Raw genomic sequence first — 22,218 nt, 5'->3', positions numbered from 1 at the left:
TCTTCATGTTTCAAAACAAATAGTCTATTAATAACAACTGGATAATCCACACTACAGAACTATAATTTCCAAGATCTCCACAGACATCCATTTGTCAGGTTATCCTTGCTTCATGTATTCAAGGTTACCTTCTTAACACCAGGGGGTTGGAAAGATCCTTGAAAAAGAAAACAGCATTTTTTGGAACTTAATTCTGCAACAAGGGACAGATTCTCACAGAACACAGGGCTCCAAAGGCAGCTAAACAAGATGCTAATTAGGTGGCTGACATACACAATAGAAAGGAAAAAAAAATCATTGAAAATTTCTCTATTCTTCATACTGAAAATTCAATTCATCCCTACAACGAAAGATAATGTTCATAGACTGATTTCTGCAGTAAACTATACCAAAATCTGATGCAATAAACAATTGAGCAAAATAAGACAACTGTTCAAAACAATTCCTTACTTTCATGCTGTTTCTAATCAGAATAGAGTCTCCAACTTCACACACAAAAGGACTGTAATGAACAAAAAACAGCATTTCATCTATAGAGACCAGAATTTTGGTCTCACTTTAACTGCACCTGTTTGCATCAGCAATAAACTCTTTATTTAAGCTGAAAGTTCACTTACAAAACTGAAGAACTTGAAGAATCAAGATATTTGATGACATTATGTAGGACATAAGAATTTACACCTTCTCAGACATGCTCTTGATTTCAACAGGAGTTTTACTTCCAGAAAAGTTGAAAATATGACTTTGGTGATAGAAGCACAGTTTATATGCATTACACAAACATACTTGAGTCAAAGGATTCCTTAATAGGAGATCAAAAACATTTTACAAAGTTATTAATTATGCATTAATTTTTAAAGGTAACTTCCCCAGCTGAAGTCTCATTTATAAACACCAACAGATGTTTGACAGTCAGTTCTGTTTGCACTTTGATACTTATCGAGAGACACACCACATCAAAAGAACACCTTTTATTCCTGTGCAAGCAATTAAAAAAGGCAGCGTTACCAAAAGCCATGAAGCTGCCTGAGGACTGATGTTTTTACTAGAGGTCTAGAATGTTTTTTCCAAAGCCTTCTCACCTGAAGTCTGCAATTCAGTAAACCAACTTCTGATTCCAAGTTGTTTGTAAGCCAGTTTATTTTGTTTTCACTCACTTAACAACTGAGCAGCTTACTATTTCTAAACATAGTTAAGCAGTACATTTTTGCAGACTCATCTGTGGTCTAGTCACCTACAGTCAAATTGAACAAAACTGATGCAAGTCTTGTATTTTTCCACATGTACTCAGACTATCAGAAAAAAGGCCAATTATGTTCATATAAAATGGATTTTGTGGTATATTCTGCTAAAATATCATTTGGTCAATTTATCCATCTCAAAATGGAGACGAGTGAACGCTGGTAAGATTTTAAATAAAGTTTAAGAACTATTTCATTAAAGCAATATTTAGAAATCTGAATTACTCCCAAATCAAGATATTTAGTAAACTCATCTTTGTCCTTTCTTCTTTTATTACTAAAGCACTTCAACTAAGACATTTCAGCACTGCTATTTTCTCACAGTACTGTTTATGCACTTCCTAACTAAAGTAAACTAAGATATCATATTCCGTTCAATATCAGTTAAACCTCTCATTAAAGTTCTTCAGAACTGCCACACAGTGGAGGTAGATGCCTACAACTTGAAATGAGAGGCAGACATGGTGTATTCTAACATTTGGTCTCCATTTTATGTTAGTGTGCATGGATTATCCAAATAAATATCACTCACTTTGAAAGTTACTAGAAAGCTAAATTGAGGAGGGGTGGGAGGGAAAGAGGACAAAAATAAACATTATCTCCAAGTTATAAAAGTCTTTACAAAAAAAAAAATCTGTTAAAATTGTAGTGAAATTACCATTGAAACAATATAACAAATCCTTCTAGAATTTAAAACTGTGCCGATCTACATACTAAGAGAAGTGAATTAGATCCCTGAGTAACATGCTTGTGATTGAGGCAGACAACAGAAAATAAGTATTCATGACAGTTTTATTTTAAACTGAAGCCATAATCCTATGAAAAATGTAGTTGGCAGTCTTACAAGAAACCCCATACAACTGAAACCAGAACTGAGTTTCATTCGTATGTTACACATCACTAGCTGAAGTCTGTAACTTTGGTTTTAATGTAAATCAAATCTAGCTACAGCTAAAAAAGAATCCTTCCTTATTGCAAAGCAGCAAGTACATTGTTAACAAACAGGAAGAATTGGATTTTTAAATGCCATGCTACCTAACAACAGTTGCTAGCCTTGAAAAAGTTTACTTGAAGACCTTCCAAGTGTTTCAGAGATTCTTCACAAATGTACTTCTCAATACCCTCTGCCCTTTCACACGTGGCCCCTGTACACTCATATAATTCATAACAATATTATCAGGAACATGTTGCAACAAAGCTGTGCCATGGTTTATTCAGAGTGGGACTGTAACGTTCTCATACTTAGTAAGCCCAGATCATTGATACCAGGGTTTAACTAGCGCACAACACTAAGACAATATATTAAGTCTTACCAGAAGTCTTTACCAGCAGAAGCCATATGAAGATAATTTCTTAATGATACTGTCCAGAAGTACAGATTTATATGTTCTAAACTGTCTTTTCCTCCTATTTACTACCTCCAGAGCAAAGTAAACAATATCTGCTACTCCCAAGTGCTTTTACTCTACAGGAAGCTGCAATGACCTATTAGTAAAATCATTCCTAATGCTATGAGAAACAAGAGAGTAAGGTAAACAACTGGGACCGCCCCCCCCCCCCAACTTAGCACAGTCTTAAATCTGGTACTTATTGGTAAAATAGGTCAGCCAAACTATTGACTTTGGCTCCAACTCCTTCCTTATGTATTCAGCTTCAGACTTACTTGATCCGAGTTCAATCTTATTCTTCATCACTTCACTAAACTAAATCCTATATACATCATTACAAGTCTGAAGCGCACCAGAAGTGTATTTTGCAAAGCAAATAGTAAAACAAGAATTTAGCTGAATTACCTATTTTCTTTCTGAAGTCATCTGCATGACAAACATTTTTCACCAAGAAAAAGCCGTATGTGTTCTGAGAAAACACACGCAGGTATTAATTAGGTTTGAGCAGCTCCCTTTGATCAAAAGCAAATGGATGATTAGCATCAGCCAGCAAATACAGTAAAATGCATCTCAAAAAAAATCTCTCAATCTGCCTGCAGGTAGGTTACTTCTAAAGCATACAATGAAGCACAAAGTGCCCTGAGTTAGAAACTTGACTTCTCACTAAGTGCTTTGGAGATTTTACTCAGGACTATCTCTAGCTTAATCCTGTAAACTGGATGTCCATTAGCATCTAAGGGACATTAGGCATGCCCCTAGACTAACCTTTCCATCTAATTTCATCAGAGAAGTACATTTGAAAAACTTTGAGACCACACTGCAGTGTGAAGCAAGGCATGGAAATGGGTATGACTGGACATTCACCTGACCAACACACTATTGACCCAGACTAAAATGCTGATGTTGACCCACACTAACAGCCACAAAATCAAAAAAGTAATAGTTGCATATAGTTTCCCAAGTATTGAAGAAAAAATTGCTTTCTTCCCAGATGAAAGAGACCTTTACCTCAAAGACTATGAGCTTACATGACACACATGATTACTTGAGAGGCTCACCTCCAACAGAAAACTTCAAAAGGGGGGGGAAGTTCAATTTAAAAAAAAAATCATCATTCAGCCAATACCTTAGAGAATTTCTTAGAAGAGTCTTGAAACGAAAGCAGCTATGGTCACTGACACATCGCATTTTTCTATTCAGCTATTTCAACTCAACATTTGATAGCTTAGAATGCTGCAGTTTGTTACCTGTTAAGTGCACACTGCTGTAAAATACCCATGGAGACGACATTTAAACATTAGCTAGTTTTAACGCCAGTTGGTACTACCTTCAGTAAAAATCAGCAGCATTTGCTCTGCTGATAACACTAATAAACATTAGGCAGCATCATACTTAACAGTTAAGAGTACTGCAAATAGTTTTTCCTAACAGAACTCATACTTGTTTAAAATACAACCGAAGAAAAAAACCCTTAACTTAGCTTTATTAATAAAACAAAGAGTTAAAAGGTTGCTATGACATTTAGAACATGATATCAGAGATAACTCTAAAACAGCAATGAATCCTAATAAAAAGATTAAAACCGCATATACTAAGAATAGTCCCTGTCCCTGGGAGCCAGCTGTGCATAGTGTTCTTCCAGCAAGTAGCCCAACATCTTTCCAGAAAAAAAACCAATAAAATTAGAGGCATCAGTAAATAAAGCTGCCATTTTAAACATTTCCAACTTACTGGGAAGTAATTCACAGAAAGTAATTACACAGGGGGGGAAAAAAAAAAAAAGTCAGTGCTGATATTTTTTCTACAATCATGCAATCAGAGCACAAATGGGGAAAAAGCACTTATATTTACACTTACTCAGTTTTTCAAACCATGTGTACATTGCCGCTACTTAAAGTGCAAGCTACATGTCTGCTGAATTAACTGAAGGCATAACAGGTGAGATGTTAAAATACTGCCACCAGTAGTTATACAACTAACCACAGATGCCAGTAGCATATTTCAAACCCTGACCAACTTAGTGTGTTACTTCCTCTTGCATATTACCAGCCGAACACATATTCCATTGCTTTAGATACAATACTTTCATCTTTCCTAGGAGTTTGTCTGTCAGAAACCACCTAGAAGGCAGGGGGAAGAGGAAGAGAGAAAATAAAGAGAATCAGTCAACATATAGTTAATTCTTTTTATAGTAACCAGGTTTTTTTCTTTTCTTTTCTTAAGTGCTACTATATTTTGACAAAATACGTTTGAAAGATTTTCAAAACAAGCCCTTAAGCTCTGGAAAAGTGACAAGTCATTAATTTATTATTTTTTATTATTACTATTTTAGAGACTGAACAGACTGAGTTTGTACTTGAACCACATCTTTAAGGAAATGACAGGAGAAGATAAAGGCTAAAGTCACACTGAAGTTAATGTGTATACAGCCTCACACAACTAAGGGGAGACAGCACAAAAACATATGCTTTTGTTTCCCTTAAAATACCTGATAGTCACTAGTGGAAGCTTTATATGCTGTTGCAAGAGGTCTCATCGTAGAAATCCTTGTAGTATTATTTGCAGGTTGTACTGGTGTGCCGACTGATTTCATAGGTGGAGTGAAAACTGAAGACATTGAGGACGTAGAGCTTCTTTCAAAGTTTTCCATCACACTCTTAAAAAGAGGGTTAATACAATGTAAACGAATACCAAAAAGCAGCGTTTCAACCTTTATTATCTAGAATTATCTATTATCTAGAATTGTTTGATAAAATACATTCACATCTCAAAGTAAGCAAAGACCACAGGTAAATTGCCTGTCAGTATAGAGCACACAAGTACACCTCACCACCAAGCATTTTCCTCACTGCAGTTGTTTATATGTTGGATTATGCCATTTCAACGTAGTGGAAGCATGTCATCTGTTCACTGTATGTACTAAATGTCAGCCAAGTTTGAAACAGTATAGAGAAGATAAATTGTAAAACTTGCAACAAACTTCAAGTAGTAACTTTTTCAGGCCCAGTTGAACTAAGTAGCATAACATCCTCTTTCTGAATACATCTAAAATATTTTACCTGATCCGTACAGGACAGTCTCCAAGCCTTTACCAACTTGCAGCTTTTTGCTCAGATTCAACTTGCCAAGGAGTTTCACTCAGTCCCCTTAGGAAATGCTAGAAAAGGAGTCCAAAGGCTCCGTTTTGTAAGCTTGTTTAGAAAGGAATGCATGTAGAATGGAAGAGGAAGCAAGTGACTTGATGGGAACGACAAGTTCCACAAGAACCCAAAGAAAACAAGATGGGAAATGACAACCAGCCTGGTTTGTTGGATTTAGACTCAGTGGAGCACAGCATTCAACCAGCCTCAAGACAGCAGAAATTCAGAAGCACATCTGGCCAGAGACAGCTATCCAAAATCCAGGATAGGATTCGTGTCCAGTGTGGGTGGCAGCTGACACTCTGCTCAGAGAAGAGAGCCCATGGAACTAACTGCTACATTTAAATTAGAAGCCTAAGCACTGATGTGCAATTCATCATATCTAGTTTTCAATTGCAAGGAAGAGGTTTACAGGCTAATGCTAAACCCTCAATGGATTAGTCTCCAGAAATCTCTCTTGCCTCCAGAAATCTCTCTTGCCTCCAGAAATACAGGTTGATGATTATGGGTTTATTTATTGATATTTGAAAGTGGACACTATCCACAAAAGACATAACGGGAAATCAAAAGCAACAAAGATCAGATGCCTGACAATTACATGTCTTAGATCATTAGAGTTTCAGCTTATAGGCAATTCAGTCATTGCCACAAACTGGACACCAAAATAGTAAATAAGGTAAGAAGAGACTGGAAGCCCTATCATCAGAAACCCACAGAGGAAAGGGACACTGAAGTACATTTGTTTCTGAATTTTAATCAGTATAAGGAATGCTTTGAACTGAAAAATTCAAGTAATTGCAAGCTCAATTTCTAGGGCTGCCTTCTCAGAATGGTTTACATTTGAAAACTTACATTACTCTTTAGCATCACTTATCCTTAGAGGAGACCAAAAAAATAATCTGTGAACTATAAAAGAATGACTGTCATTCGCTTAAGCTAATGTACAGTACCCAATGCAAAGTGCTGCAAGAATTAATGGTCAGGGCATTGTCAATGCCTAGAAACTAATAGCTCATGATAAAATTAGACTGAAATACAGCCATGCCTACCCCAACCACTACTTACAAGAAAGGAACATGTTTTTGTAGGGGCAGGTGGGAGAATAGGATCAGGACTGTCTTGCGAACGAATTTTCAGTCTGATGTACTAAGATTATCTGATTCTGGCTTTTCAGTTTAACAGGCACATAAAAAGGACAATTAGGAGCAATAACAGTCTTAATCTCCCATCAGATATCTGTCACAGCCCCTAAACGCTACAAATTCCAGTCTGAGAAACTTTTATCTCAATTGTCTCTTATGTTATGGTTTCACTTTGTATCTTGTACAGCAATATAATTCTGTGCATTGTACCTTCCAAGGAGCACAGAGATTGCCCATAATATTCCTTCTCAGCAGGAAATTTTGTCAAATACTTAAGAAAAACTCATGTAAGGTATAATAGACTATACCTATATAACTGAACTACCTATGCTTTGCAATTCAAAAGCAAAAATTAATGAAGTCGGGGAAAATGAAAAGGAAGCCCAAAAGCAGAGTGCCTTATATTTAAATAAAATCAGGTTAACTTACTTTATCTATACATGGCTTGACGCCAATCATGATAGATTCACCAAAAATTCTTCCATCTTTGCTTAAGGCTTTCCGGGCTTGAAGCTTAGACTGATATCGAACATGCATCCAGTTTCCTGTGTTGGACATCTGTATGAGATTAAGATAAAATTGTGAAATTTAACCTTTTAAAGAATGAGCCAGAATGTTTTCAGAAATAAGTCTCAAACTAAGACATACCACATGCTTTAATATGTTTCCATACTGAGCGAACTGTAGAAGAATATACGAAGCTGATGCTTGAGGAAATCTGAAAGACAAAAAATACCCCCAAAATTATAATGAGTAGTTTAAGTATTACGGTGCTAAAATACAAACCTATGAATAGCTTTTAGAAATTCAAGAGAGATCAGTGTGTTCATGCCATTTTAGAAGCAGTGACTTGAGGAATATTATCTTCTAGGCATTTTTACTTCACCATACAACTCAATGGTAGACTGCTGCCTTTTTAACTTAAAAATTAACATGTAGCTTAAGTTAAGGTGATTCACTAAAATATATGCATTTGCTGGCTTTAACAACAGTTGTATTTCCGGCAGAACCTAGGAATGCCAGACAACAGCAACGTCCAAGTACTTCTTTCCATATGCTGCAAAGACTTCACCCATGTTTTTTCTAATACTTTCGAAATCAACTTACCCAAATACAGTTACCCATGTGTCATCAAGCTGATCTTCTGAAGTCAGGGAATCACCCTGAGTATAAAAAGGATCTAGCTGAGCAGGAGACAGGGTAGTCTTCCTAGGCTGCCCAATACTTGCAGGACTGAACATACTTGAAGCTGTTAAATTGAAATGGCATTGTTTAACAAATTACTTCTGCAGGACAGATAAGTTTAAGAGCCTTAAGAGCCTCTAGTAAAAGAATAAATTCAGTACCAAGCATTTCACTTGTATATGGAAGAGTTTGATGGCGATCTATTTGCAGGCACAGACAAACAGTAAGTCAACCCCAACTTCACGCCTGTAAGCATGCTAGTAAGTTTTATGACTAGCAACCTAGCTTTCTCCTTGACCTCTAAACACCAGCAGCTTAATACAGAAGCCAAATAGGAACAAGACAGCAGAATTAAGCTTAGCAAGAAGCCACAGGTTCATAGATAAGATAAGAAACCTTACAAAGATGGAAGGCAACCCATCAATCTCAGATGCTTCACTCAAGTACAACCACCTCTGTGCTCAGTTCAACAACAAATTTTTAATAAGTTGATTGAAATTCAGTCAGTCTCAGAGTGGAAAAGTATTTCCTATTCACAACCACATACCTTTTGAAAAGCTAGTAAAGAAAGACACAATTCCTTTGCAAATTAGCAAGGAGTTGATGTACCTTGAACAGCGATGATTTTTGTGTATCAAGGAAAGCAGCAAGAAAGTAGATTATATATTTTGACAGGACACCTACCTGTTCCAGGAGTTGATGGCATAGTTCCAACCAATGGGCTCTGTGTTAGGGAAAAGCTGGCCTGCATTAAAATACAGAAAGTAACAGATCATTCTTACAGGCACACTTCTCAGATCAGAAGAGATCATTTTCTTAAGTTAAGCATCAGGCAAGAATATTAACTGTCTGCCTTAAGTTACTCCTAACTTTTAAGAGTAAGAGCAGACATTTACATGTATATTTAATACAAGATTATTGAAAGTTATTAATGAAAAGTTACTTGTCAATGTTTTTACATTCTAGCACACAGTCTAGCAGATAGCCTGAACATCCAGTAACCCTCAACTATTACATTCTGGAATTTCCAGCTGATTACTAAGCCTTAGAAGAGAATGCAGTTAACTTTCCTGATCAGAGGCTTAAATGGAAGTATCAGAGAGAGTATGGGAATGTAGAGCAAACTACAGAAGGGAAGCAGCACAGGCAACAGGATTCAGGGTCTGTCTACAATATTTTATCATCATCTAATAAGAAAGAGCTACTGGTATACAAGAAGAAAGCTTATTTAGGCCTAGGGTGAGCTTTAGGTAACAGGAACTGAAAAATCTGTCACCTAACACTAATCACATATGCTTTGTGAAACCAAGTAGCTTTAGGTATCAATACTCAGAAACCTTATAGTTTAACTTTTTCAAAATAGGCATCTCACTATTGCTGTAGTAAAGTAATTCACGTGCCTCCTGATGGAAAGGATGTCAGTATAAGTTACCAGCATCTGATTTTCACTTTCTAAAGGGCTTAGAAATCACGGGAGCATAACCCCTACTTGTATTCCTCATCACTAGACTTACTTTCCCTCTCAACTACTTAGTGCAGCTGCACTGTAGGAAAGTATACTTCAATATTTAGCTGCTAGCAGTTATTTTCTTTTTAACATAGAAGGATTTCAATATCCAAAACAATTTTAGTTATTTTTAGCCTGAATCATGGCATTTCTTAGATACAAGATCAAACTGGAGCACCTGTAGACATAGCAACATGCATTCTGATAGCTGCCCATTATTTTTTTTTTAATTATCCAGTCCTTTAAGACAGTATTGGATTCTGTCCTTCATAGAGAACTTGAACTTTCAGAATAAACTTTTCAGAAGGCAATACTCAATAAAAAGACTGCTCATTCAGTGAAAGGCCTTCTCCTTGCATCAAGAGAATCACGTTCACCGAGAAAGAACCTACTAACACACGACTGCTCAGTAGAGGTAAGTAGCAGAGCTTATTATTAGAATGACCTTGCAGAAATTTTACTGTTACTCTTTCAAAATTAACCCCACCTCCCTGCCCAAATTTGGTTAGGTGTTTTACTGAAATAGAAGGAATTTTGTGTGGAGTAAGTGCCTCTATTGCCCACTAAAAGAAAAGATAATGCATATTTGGACCCTTATGGCAATCAGCAGCCCAAGACATTTGCAAGAAGGTGAAAAGCTGCAACAAGTCTACATTTGTCATGTACAAAGCATAGAAGAGGCATGATTTGCGTTTTTCATTCCCTACAGTATCAAAAATCACAACTACAGCTCTCATTTAGACTACACAGGAACAGGCACTCCAAACACCCAGACTAAGCAACAGCATGGTCTGAGGACTCACCAGTCATTTTGCTACAGCAGTTTATACAACTGACTTAAAGAATTCACTGAAGCAGTAAGCTACCTCACATCTTCTTCTAAGAAGAGGCCAGTACCTAAGCCACTTACTGGTCTTCTGGAGGTTAGAGGCGTTGATCCAAGTCCAGGACTAGATAATTCATCATATATGCTTCTAACTGGTGGAGCACCACTTTTATCTTTATGCGTAGGGACAACTGGTTGTGGGGGAGATCCTCCTGCAATTAAAAGGAACAAATGACGAGCATAAGAAAACTTGTAATTTTACTCCACTGCTACTTGTTCTTGAAACTTCAGCAGTAAATTCAGCCATAAAAGACTGTTGATTGTTTCACTGGGGGTTTGCAAAACTATCTGGCCCACCAAACTGTTCAGGTTTGAACGTTCTACATAGAAGTATCACATACATGTCAGAAACTGCCTCCTAACACACGTATCACCTAGAACTCTTATTAACCCAGTATATTCATTACTTACATGCACTTTGGTACAGTGTATTATATAAAGCACTCTCCCATCAAGGTTTTCAGTTTAAGCGATATACTTAATCACTCATTTTGGGAAGCCTGTGTTAGTAAGTTACTGGTTCCCTCTTTTCTAGAATTGATACTCTGAGGCTGTAATAAACCCTTTTAAAAACAATTACGTGAAATTCACATGACTATTTTCAATTTCATAAATATTTTCTTAAGAGGCTTGTATGTGGGGGGGACAGACAAGAGCAAGAAGCAAGAGACCAACAGACCACCAATCACGGAATATGTCAAGTTGGAAGGGACCCATAAGGATCATCGAGTCCAATTCTGCTTGAAATTGGAAAAAAAAAAGTATCTAAAATTATCCCGCAGTACTTTAATCCTCAGTTTCTCCTTCAAAATCACTAGCTCACTAACACCACCAGATATTTAGATTATGCCAACTGATTTAATACAAACGCCAAGATCACCCATGACATGAAATAAATCAATGAAGCTCTTCACAACTCACTCATACTTCTCAGACAAGAAAACACACATATAATACCACCACCACCTTAGAAACATGGGTGAGGACTTTTTCCAGTCAGATCAACTAGGTGGTTGGAAAGAGATGAGCATCTATAGCTAGGAAGAGTCATTACTACAGCCCAATTACAGCAGACATCAATACTGTAAATATAACCACTAGATAGTAATTAAGAAGTATTTTTTAGTTTTTCTCCACCCAGTTTTTAGAAGTCTGACAATCTGTAAGTGACTTTCTGGAATTCATTGCAAAGAAATCAGCAACTTGCACAAGTTGCATTTAGTTTGCCAGCAGACATCTCTGTTTTAAACAAAGAGAAAACATTGATGGCTGTATGTGTAACTGACTTGTAAAGAGCTGTATAAATTTATTTTATATTAGTAGTTCATATTACCTTCCCTGTAAAAGCAACCTTTCCTAGTACCAAAACTGCCATATTTAAAACATTTATTAAACTTCAGTCTGCTTTGAAGAGTTTAGGCCAACTCCATCAAATACACTTGAGTTCACCATTTATTCAATGGGTTGAGCTCATTTATAACAAGTTATAAAACTACAAGAATTCAAGTCTGCAGCAGTCATGTAGAGCAATAAGACAAACCAAACTTTGACTTTCACGACAATTTTTCAGCATGACTTCTGACCTGCAAGTAGCGGAGACCTCATTTCCATTACACCAACTGAAGGGCCACTTAAAGCACGTGGTTGCGGAGTCACTGGCGCAGGTAAATCACCCATCAAGAATCCAGGAAGAAACTGAGCACTAGCTCCTGGTTTTGGAGATGTTGGGGAGCCAAGAGTCATTGGCTCAGCTCCTGTGTTAATAAGAACAAAATTTTAAAAGATGGAAGAAGCCAAGTGATCTAGTCTTTTCCATTGCTTAAATAGTGGTTCTATTAAAAAAATGTAAAACAATATACAGTAAGTGATTAAGCCAGTTCTAATCATTTATTTTCCAAGTAAGCAAAATTTATTACAGTCTTGCATTTTTTGCAACTGCAAGAATGGCCACGCTGAGACTTCGTTCTTAAAAATATACTACTTTGGTTACGGCTGGATTTCTGGTTTTGAGGGTAATTATGGGATTTGGGTTGTTTTAAAGGTGTTTCTTATGTAAAAGCAATCACGCCAAGGATGGATTCTCCTCCCCTGACGGCCGGTTCCGCGCCCCAGCCCGCAGAACGTGCTCCGACAGAGCACCGCGGGCTCACGCCAGCCACATCGCGGCTTCCCCGCGGCCCTCCCGCCACAGCCGGGCTCCCGCCACGCCCCTGAGCTGCCCTGGGGTTTCGGGATGCTTCAGGTACAGATCTTACCTCACGGAGCACCGGCGCGGCGGCTGCTTAGTTGAACCCCACGCCCCCTTTCGCTGTCCCCCAGCGGAAGGCGCTCATCCTGGCGCGGTCTCCCATCACCCGCTTCAGCCCGGCGGCGTCCGGACTCCCCCAACGCGTCCCCCCGCCTGGAGCAGGGGACCGGCCCCGGCCCCAGTCCCCTCACCAGGACAGAGGAGCGGGGGCAGCGCCGGGGGGAAGAGCCGGGCAGCCTGGGCCAGGCAGCAGCGACCTGAGGCGCCTCGCGCCGCCCAACAGTCCTGCACGCGCCCAACGGCCGCACGGAACGGCGCGCGCAGGGCGAAGCGGCGCCCGGAAAAGCCGACGGGGGCACGACGCCGGGAAGGGGTGGGCGGCCCCGCGGCCCGACTCACCTGCGGGCGGCGGCTCCATGGCGAAGGCGGCCATGTCGGCCCAGGCGGCGGGAAAGGACCGCCAGCAGCTCCACCGGCTGCTTTCAAACGGGATGGAACTTCCTCCCGCCGTCACTTCCGACCCGCCCTCCCGCCATCTTGTGAGCGGCCACGGCCGGGGGGTGTTACCTCACAGCGGGGAGAGGCCCGGCCGCCGGGAGGGGCGGGAGGGCGGCCGGGCCTCTCCCCCAAGGCGCCGATCTCCGCCAGGGCTGGGCCGCAGTACCGGCAGAGGAAGCTGCTCAGGAGAGGTCCGGGGTTTCGCCGGCTTTCCTCGCGTCCTGGCGCCGCTACCGGCAAGCTGCATCCGGGCCCGCGCCTCACGGCCCCCTGACAAACTGCCGCCTCCGCCGCAGCGCGCCGGCCCGGCTCTCGGACTGAGGGACAGGTGTCGTGAACTGCGATCGTTACGCACACGACGTGGAGAACCGTATTTATCGTTACAAATGCTTGTCCTGGATTTATTTCCGTGGGCTAAGAACTCATACACCTGCCACTGAAATGAAGCGGGAAAGCTTACTCACCAGGGAGGAGACGGTCTGTCATTTCCAAGGCTGACAGCACACACAGCCCTCCACAGCTGAAATGGAAATGCAGTGACGAGTTCCCCCATGGAAATGGGGAAATGATGACCACAGAATAGCAATCATATGCGGGGGGGGGGGGTAACCTGAACCTTGCATTAGCCTTTAGCATGAGCAATACCGAGAACAAGACACAGTGTAGTTCATACACAATGACATGCTGTAGTTCAAGCTAGTGGTATGTATGGAGAGAATACTGTATCATTTCTTGAAACCAATCACTTTAGCACAAAATTTATCCAAACACAGTGTTCTTTTTATTTTATTGTATATGAATATATCAAACCATTTAGAACTGGCATGAAGGCCACAAAAAATACTGTTAAAATTTTTCACAGATTTTTTTTTTTTAAATGCCATCTTAAGACAGTAATTCCAGCCCGAGATCTGTCAGGAGGGTCAAAGTTACCTATCGTATGAAACCTGTTCTTTATACATGATGTGGAATGGAGTGAGGGGACAGCAAATGAGGACTGAATGCAAAGAAAAGGCAGCAGCGAGTCAGAGAGGGCTTGTTACATTTTTTGTATCTCCACCGAAATGATCCAAAAAACCCCAATAGCTTGGTTCCAGCACTTCGAAAACATCATGTTAGTGCACTTCAAATCACTACTTCATGAGAAACAGACATGAAGCATTAAAGCATCCTATGCATTTTGAGCACGCTCAAAAGACCACCTATTTTAATTTCCAAAAATATTTAATGGCTGGCTAGCCCACAAAATTCAATAAAATCCTCTTTAGTTGCAATATTAATTTAAAATCCAATCTCAAGGTACTTTATTACATGAACATTTTATTACCTAGATTTTACAACCAACTAGAACACATAGATTTGGTTTAGTATTAAAGTAAACAGGGCAACTTATCTCAGTTACTTTATTTCCTTTCTCTATTGCCTGCATTTTCTGATGGTTCAATAAAAAACCATCATTCTGGTTTTTTCTAATATTTCAAGGAAAATTGAACTTTATCTTTGTATTAACGCCATAGGAAGAGCTTGTTCTTGGGCAAAATCATCTCTGAAGTCAGTGGAATACCATTTGGCCTTTAGACTACATGCTAAAAAAAAAAAGGGGTCAAAGAGGGGTAACAAAAAAAAATATGTGAAGACTTCAAAATGCACATGTGAAAGGGGACTGCAAAATGACAGATTAAAGTACATCCAACATCTGTTGCTGTATAGTCAAAACAGATTGTTTCACTTCTCCCCTTTGATCAGTCGTGATCATTTATGCTTCCATTTGCCTTTATATTCTGTTCTTGGTACTTGTGAAGCTGCTCCATGAAGCCAGGATTTGGACAAGCCACAGGCCTTGCGTTTTTCACCAAGGAAAAGGCCGTAGCAAAACTCAGTCTTTCTGAATTCATTAGAAAACCGATGACTACTGCCGCTGCACGGGAGACTCCTGCATTACAGTGGACCAGTACCACGCCATCCTTCAAGAAACAAATGAAACGTAAGTTGGGATATTCATTAAGTAGATAGCAACAAGTATTAGAAACTTTACATAAAAATCTATTAAGGCTTGTTAAAAGCTCCTTGCTGAGCTCAAAGCAAATATTTACACATATAAGTAACTCCAAACATAGATATATAAGCCCAAACCTAAATATTTTTCTAACCAAAGCCACTTGATAATTATCAAATACTTCAAAGCTCATTCATACCTTAGAACTAAAAACCATTCCTCTGTCCCTTTCCCCAAGACCTTGCAGCAGCCCCGTCATGTAAAAAACAAATCACAGACATCTGGGATACTAAGGGATGTGATCTAATTGGGTGCCAATTTTAAAATAGATTTGCAATATGGAAAAGAACTTGACTGTATCTTGTTACCAGGTTAAAAACATAGCAAGGCAGCAAACAGCTAGGCACAGAGGCAGATTTTAGAACATCTTGTAGTTTCAGTCGCACGCTTCTTGCGTACTCTGGAGTTCTTCAGCGAAGATTCTGGGTAAGCAGGATCATGCATAGGAACAGAAAAATCAGAAAAGATATCGTGTGATTTGCAACAAATCTCTACCTCCCCATCACACCGCTGGTACAACTGCAGTGGCTGGTACAGCTGGTACAACTAAGGTCCCTTAACTGGGGGACTAAGGTGCAAAATCCAAAACTACTGATCCTCCCATAAATTCACAAATGTTTCTCCTGGGGTTTAAATTCAGGCTTATCCTGAACTATCTATAAAATTAATGTTTTTATCCTACTTAAACATTTCCCACACAATCTTTGAGACACCTGAATGACTCTTTAAAAACACACTGCAAGTTTTGTTAAGAAATAATGGGTGTGAGTCAACACAAAGACAACTAGACAATCTAGTGTGGCTTAGGCGACATTTGCAAGGCCCAGGCTTTGTGATGATGTCATGTTTGTATGTCAGACTATGACCTGGAAAAGACTTGGTCCAAACTGTCTGCCAAATGCCGCTTTCACAAAAAAGAAAACCCCAAACCCCTAGCATCTCCATATGCTGAATAAAGGTACTGAAACACGACACAAAGTGCTCAGATACTTGAGGCTAAACAAATATATTCTAGATATAAACAGCCTGCTCTGTCTGCCCTTAACAGGCACAAATTATTCAATGGGCATTTTACCTAGAGGAAAAAAAGACCTTATAACCACCAGGGTTCCTTTCCAGGAACTTGATGGCTTATGTTACAGATGTGGGCGTTGCAATTATCTGGTATATTAATAAACACACAGAGCAGAAAATGGTTCCTGCTCCAGAAATCTTCCCGTTTAAATAATAAGACAAAGACGTATGAAATTGAGTGTTATTATCCTTGTTGAAGAAATGCCAAGCTGAGACTAGAAGAATGACTTGCTCGAGTTAACACAACAAGATTATGGCAGAGCTAGGAACTGAACCTAAGCTCCTGCATCCCAGCACAATGAACCGCAGTACCACCCTTTTTTGCCATGGAAATCACATCCCCTTTGCATTGTCTGCTGGAAATTGTAATCTTCATTCCCTTCCTCACATTCGCAGGGACATGCTTTCTCATCACACAGCCTGCAGCAGAGTGCAAAGCAGACTTGTACGTGTATTTCAGGTACCTGAGGAAGTGCCAGTGGTCACCTGTAAATCCACTATCTCCTTTATAATAATGACATTAAAATTACGACATTAAAAATTATATTTATGCCCCTGCTAATGAAACAATTGCTGAAGCTTATCCACTGTAGACCTGGAGTAGCTTTTACTGATTTAGTGGGATATATTTCAGAGAGAACATATCATAATCAAGATCAATATCTAGCAGTGGCACCGAGGGCAAAAAATAAGCATTGGAAGTGATCCTTTATTTTTTCCCATTGTACAGTTCATGCTTTATTTTTCTCTTTCACATTTATTTTAAGTGTTTGTTTGTTTGTTTTAATGACTGTTCTGTTGTACATTGCCAAAAATTATATAGTGATATCCACAGAACAGACCTGAAAATTACTGAACATGAATGAACATGGGCAATAACATTAAACCAAATTCAATACTGTGAACATTTTTCTTTCCTTGCTAAACCCCATTGTTTCTTTATACAAAGATGAATTTGGCCTGTAATTCTGAACTAATTTTGTATTAGATATGAATACAGAATAAAAGTGAGAAACAGATTGCAGATACGAAATTAGTCTCTGTTTACCAAGAACTCCTTGCTCTAATCCTGATAGCCTAACCTTCGCCTACCCAGAAATGGTCCATGGTCTTGCAAGAACCTCTTAAGATTCAAGACCAAGTTGGTTTTTTTAAATTTTTATATAGAGGGAAGCAAAATCACCTTCCACCAAGAGAAAAGGTGACTATACAGTGGTTATACACAGTGCGTAAAAAGCCTCACTGAGAAAAGAAATTAAAAAGAAGCATAAAGCTTTTGGGTGAAGAGCCATGGGCTAATGTAGTTCCTTAGGGATCCACTTTGCAGTGGTGCCAGGGCTTTTTCTTTAGGAGGGACAGAGGGAGCAATAAGGAGAGATGTTCATGAATGAGCTAAGATTTCCTCCCTGGAAAGACAAGACTTTAGAGGTTTTATAATTAGATATTAAACAGAAAGATTAAAAAAAAAAATCCCTCATTCATAGCACTATGATCTGACATGGGTCATCTAACATGTCATGGAAAATCTGCCTGCCAATTTGGAGCCTAGAAGAAAAGGTGAGCTCTGATCAGTATCAGAATTTGTACCATGGCGTCTACAGACTTGAGCAGTTACAGTTTTAGAAAAGTCAATCCTGTTACAAGTACCAGCTGGCAGTGACTTACTGAACAGTGCAGGCTTTACTTGCATTCTCAAATTCAAGTGCTCTCATACTACTTCATTAAGTTAACCACTTTCTAGTAATAATTTCTTATATATCATGCTCTCTCACCAGTGAACATCTCTCCCTCCCCCACGGTAGGAGATGAAACAGTAGTATCTCTTTGCAATTACTTAAACAGAAGAGCACTTCATGATACAATTTATCACAAGATGTTTTAACAGTATTTTGACAAAGCAAATAAAGTGATTCAAACCATCCAGAGATCTGTCTCCACATACTACTATCACACACTTCATGAACTGATCCTGGAGAACATTTATTCCATCAATTACCTGCTCTTTTACCCAACTCTCCCATTAAAAAACTATTAATATTGCTGTAGAAGTTTTCAGGAAAACTCCTTAGCTTACAAAATAGTAACTGGAACATAAACACCGGAGGCAGAAAGCAAGACTGCAGTTATGAACGGCAAGTCTCATTTAGAAATGAAGTGGAAACCGTAACTAGAAACCTTGAAAAGCTCATTAGGTGACAACGCATATCACATAGCTCATAAATGATAAATGAGAGAAGGAAAGAACATTGTGTGACACAAAGAAAGCCTGGGCAAGATTATCTTCTTTTATCCCAATCTACGTAAATAATGAATATGGTAGATATGGTGGAATAACATGCAATAAGGTTTGGTTGTCAAGTCGTAGTGTTGAGATCAAAGCAATGGTTGTCATAAATGACACGCTAAGCCTGAATTTAACAAATCGGAGTCAGGGATGGTCTTCGTTACAGACAGGGCTGCCAAGCAACCCCAGAAGGAGTCCCTTCACCCTACTTCCTATGTTATGTCTTTTTCAGGATTTTGTTAGCAGTTAAAATCACTGGTTGGCTCCAAGACTACTAACACGTTCTCTGACAGTCTTGGTACATAGTTGTATGTGAACTCATAGCTCAATGTGTTGCATCTTCAATGGGTGGTCAAGAAAAAGCACAAGGATGGTGGACAGCTGCTGACAAACCACACAGATCTGTAAAAGCCCTGTTAGGCTTCCTCCTAATCCAAAACAACATCCCCGATGAATAAACTAAAGTAAAGTTTCTCCTTTTCCCTCTGTCAGATGTAGCGACTTGTTCATACGATGGGATTTCTTTATCTAAAGTCAGCCACTGGTCCAACTGTATTGAAGAAGCGTTTCTCTAAAACATGCAAGACAGTCATTCTGAAAAAACAATACTGGAGGGAATGCAGATTAACAGCAGTGCCCTGTCTCTACGAATGCTTAGAAATTGCTTTGATTCTCGATTTAAAATTTAAAAAGGCAATGGCAAAACTATTCATTTGGTACTATACTTTCTTTTGACAAAAGAAGCTGGTTTAGATTTTAAATAGTGCAATAAATAATCTAAACAGGATAACTACTAACATTAATTAGTGCTATACCATACCTGGATCTTGGCTTTCTCAATAAACTCAAAACATTCTGGGAAATAGGAGGTAATATCAGTTTCTGGGAGGTCCAGAATAGAAATGGTCTTGTATATAAAGTCATTGAGAAAGGCATTTTGGACTCCATATGCCACATTTAGAACGTGAGTAACCTAAGTCAACAAAAAAAAAAAGAAAAAGAGAAAAAGGCATTTTCTGAAGACAGCAAGCAAAATGAGCAGTAGCAAAGGTAAATTATTCTTTAGGCATACATAGACTGTACCTTACACAGCTGCAATGTTCAGTTTTACATACACACAGTGTCTACGGTATGTTTTCTCCAAGCAAAGTTTTAATGCGTGTTAAAATATATATATATATATATATAAATTTCAGTTTCCTTGGTTTTTTGAGAGGAAAGGAAAAGATCCGTGCTCAACCAAACACCGACTACAGTAAGGATTGTCAACAGAGAAGGGAGCTGTCAGCGCACAGATGGAAAATAAAAGAGAAAGCAATAGGAATGAGAGGACAGACCACTCAACAGTCCCCTAAATTTCAAGCCTGCCCTAACCCATCAGCGTTAAGGAACGTTAAGTTCCTCCTGATGAGTTACCAGCACCATTTACTGGAGCAGAAGGATTTCAGAGTAAACTATACCTGTACTTGGCAGGCGAGACCACCTCTGGCCTCCTGCCATCTTTGCTCTGCTCAGGCTACGGCCAGGTTGTGTGTTCTTTTAACTTACAGTGAAGTGACATTTAGATGGCATCAGATGCCAGACTGGTGCACTCCCTGTCCCGTAGAAGCACCACTGTCCGAAGGCCTTATCACCCCATTACTGTAACAGAGAAGAGTAAAAAGACCAAAGTTCGGGACAGACTTAGAGCTGCTGCTGCTGCTGCTTGTTTTTTCTTGTTTCATCAGCCCCCATAAGGCAAGGAGGCCTGATGCTGCTCAGTGTCTGAAACCGAAACGCATACGGCAATGCGGGAATCTGTTCCAGAAAACAGCTGTAAACAATCATTAGCCTTGCAGCAAAGTATTTCAGCTTCTTGTGAAGCTCAAAGGCTTCCACCCATCTGCAAATGGAGCAGCCTTTTAAACGTGCGAATGTAATATGTTCTTTCTTAAAGTTACTTGAGAATATTTTAGACTTCTTAACTTAAGAAAGAAATCCACTAGCAAGCACTACGCGAGATGCATTTTTATTTCCCTGTCACGTTACCTTATACTTTTTCATCGTCTCCAGGTCGTGAGCAGCATCCTGCGACCCTGAAGAGAAAGGGAGCCGGTTGCCACGCTAGGCCCCTTCCCGGCCGGCAGCTCTGCCGCTTCGGGAAGCCCCCGGCCCCGCTCCCCCCCGGCAGGCGCTTGCTTGGCGGGACGAACCGCGGGCTCTCGGGCCCGCCGCCCCCCGCCGCCCCCGGCCCCACTCACCCAGCAGCAACCAGGGCTTCACCACGCCGACCTGGAGGTCGGCGCTGAGGTCCTGCACGTAGCCGCCGCCGCCGCCGGGCGCCGCCTCCTCCTCCTCCACCTGCAGGCAGGCGCCGCGCCACGTCTCGATGATCCTCCGGCCGGTCAGCGTCGTCACGCGGGTGCGCTGCTTCCGCAGGTTGGCCCTGGAGAAGCTGCGGATCTCCTGGGCGAGGGAGTGCATGGCCCGGGCACCGCCGCTGCTCGCCCCGCGACTGACGGCCCGGCCCGGCCCGGCCCGGCCCCGCCCGCTCGCCCGCCCGACGCCCCGCGCCTGCCCCCGGCCGCTGCGCCAGGCCGAGCGCGGGCGGCCCCCATTGGCTACCGGCCCCTCGGGGGCGGTGCCTCGGCGCGCAGAGCGCGATAAAGGTTCCCCTGCGCCGTGAGGAGGAGTGAGGCGGCGGGGGGTGCGGCCGAGGCTGAGGGGCCCCGCCCCGCCCCGCCCCGCCCCGCCCCGCCCCGCCCCGCCCCGCCCCGCCCCGCCCCGCCCGGTTTCGCCGTGGGAAGGTGGGTTCGGGCCGGCCGTTACCGGGGCTGGACCCTGCGGCCTCCCCCTGCCCGCTGCGTTGAGCTCTCGGAGCGACGGGAGTGGGAAATAACTCCCCGCGAGGCCTTCGGGTCGCCCTGGAGAGCGGAGCCTGGTCCGGTCTCTGGTGGGGCCAGCCACAGGAGATCTTTCGGTACTAACAAGCCTGGGAGAAAGTTTTGGGTTCACCTAAAGCTTTGGGGGTTTAATTATTTTTATTCCCGTTAAAATAAATCATGCAGCAGTGCCTGTCTGACTGTAATTGGGGCTTGCCTCATGGGAAAATATTGTAAGCAGTTAAATGGAAAATATTAGAATTAAATACTTCCCCCCCCCCCCAAGTCTTTGGGCTTGTGACCAAAGACTAAATCAAATCAGCTTCTTATGTTTGCAAAAGAGGCAAAATAGGAAGAAAAGGGAGGCAAGGTGAGGCTGGTTTTCCCTTATTCCCAAACCACTTAATGCCCATGTTTTCATGTATTCTCTATAGAGTACTATCTGTAGTGTTACACGGCTAGTATGTAAGTGTGTGAAATTTTTGTCTGTGAAGTTAAATGGTAATACTGTTAACTTAAATTGTGCCAGAAATGCATTTCAGTTTTTTAACAATCCTCTACACTGGTTTGTAGAATAAGGATGTATTACTACAGTACTTCCCCACTGATGTTATAATATGCCTCAAACCTATGCTGGCAGGATACGATGACTCTGAACACATCCTTCTGACAGTTCCCAACAATGCGGTACAGAATGGCAACTTTCGT

General features: G+C 40.8%; 2 protein-coding genes across 3 annotated transcripts; both read right to left on the bottom strand.

Moving 5' to 3' along the window:
* Positions 1–2,015: 2,015 nt before the first annotated feature.
* Positions 2,016–13,288, bottom strand: NUP35 (nucleoporin 35). 2 transcript variants are annotated; one of them, XM_087733204.1, is made up of 9 exons: positions 13,137–13,288; positions 12,073–12,243; positions 10,514–10,641; positions 8,781–8,841; positions 8,019–8,160; positions 7,560–7,629; positions 7,341–7,469; positions 5,118–5,285; positions 2,016–4,749 (listed from the first exon to the last, which is right to left on the bottom strand). In XM_087733204.1, exons 1-9 carry the CDS (start codon positions 13,168–13,170, stop codon positions 4,672–4,674), a joined length of 981 nt encoding a protein of 326 aa, XP_087589330.1. In that variant the 5' UTR covers positions 13,171–13,288; the 3' UTR covers positions 2,016–4,671. The 2 variants fall into 2 exon arrangements, with proteins under 2 accessions (XP_087589330.1, XP_087589331.1); XM_087733205.1 differs by lacking the exon at positions 13,137–13,288 and adding an exon at positions 12,745–13,110.
* A 560-nt stretch (positions 13,289–13,848) lies between these two features.
* Positions 13,849–21,192, bottom strand: DUSP19 (dual specificity phosphatase 19). The gene is made up of 4 exons (XM_087733206.1): positions 20,890–21,192; positions 20,678–20,724; positions 19,470–19,622; positions 13,849–15,199 (listed from the first exon to the last, which is right to left on the bottom strand). The coding sequence occupies exons 1-4, from the start codon at positions 21,110–21,112 to the stop codon at positions 14,978–14,980; spliced, it is 645 nt and encodes a 214-aa protein (XP_087589332.1). The 5' UTR covers positions 21,113–21,192; the 3' UTR covers positions 13,849–14,977.
* Between the last annotated feature and the right edge of the window lie 1,026 nt (positions 21,193–22,218).

Source organism: Nipponia nippon, unplaced genomic scaffold (genome assembly GCF_047370975.1).
Source record: "Nipponia nippon isolate SJK-2023a ecotype South Korea unplaced genomic scaffold, ASM4737097v1 scaffold_5, whole genome shotgun sequence".
NCBI classification, from domain to species: domain Eukaryota; kingdom Metazoa; phylum Chordata; class Aves; order Pelecaniformes; family Threskiornithidae; genus Nipponia; species Nipponia nippon.
The sequence above is the reverse complement of the archived record's forward strand: the minus strand, read 5'-3'. Positions and strand labels throughout refer to the sequence as shown.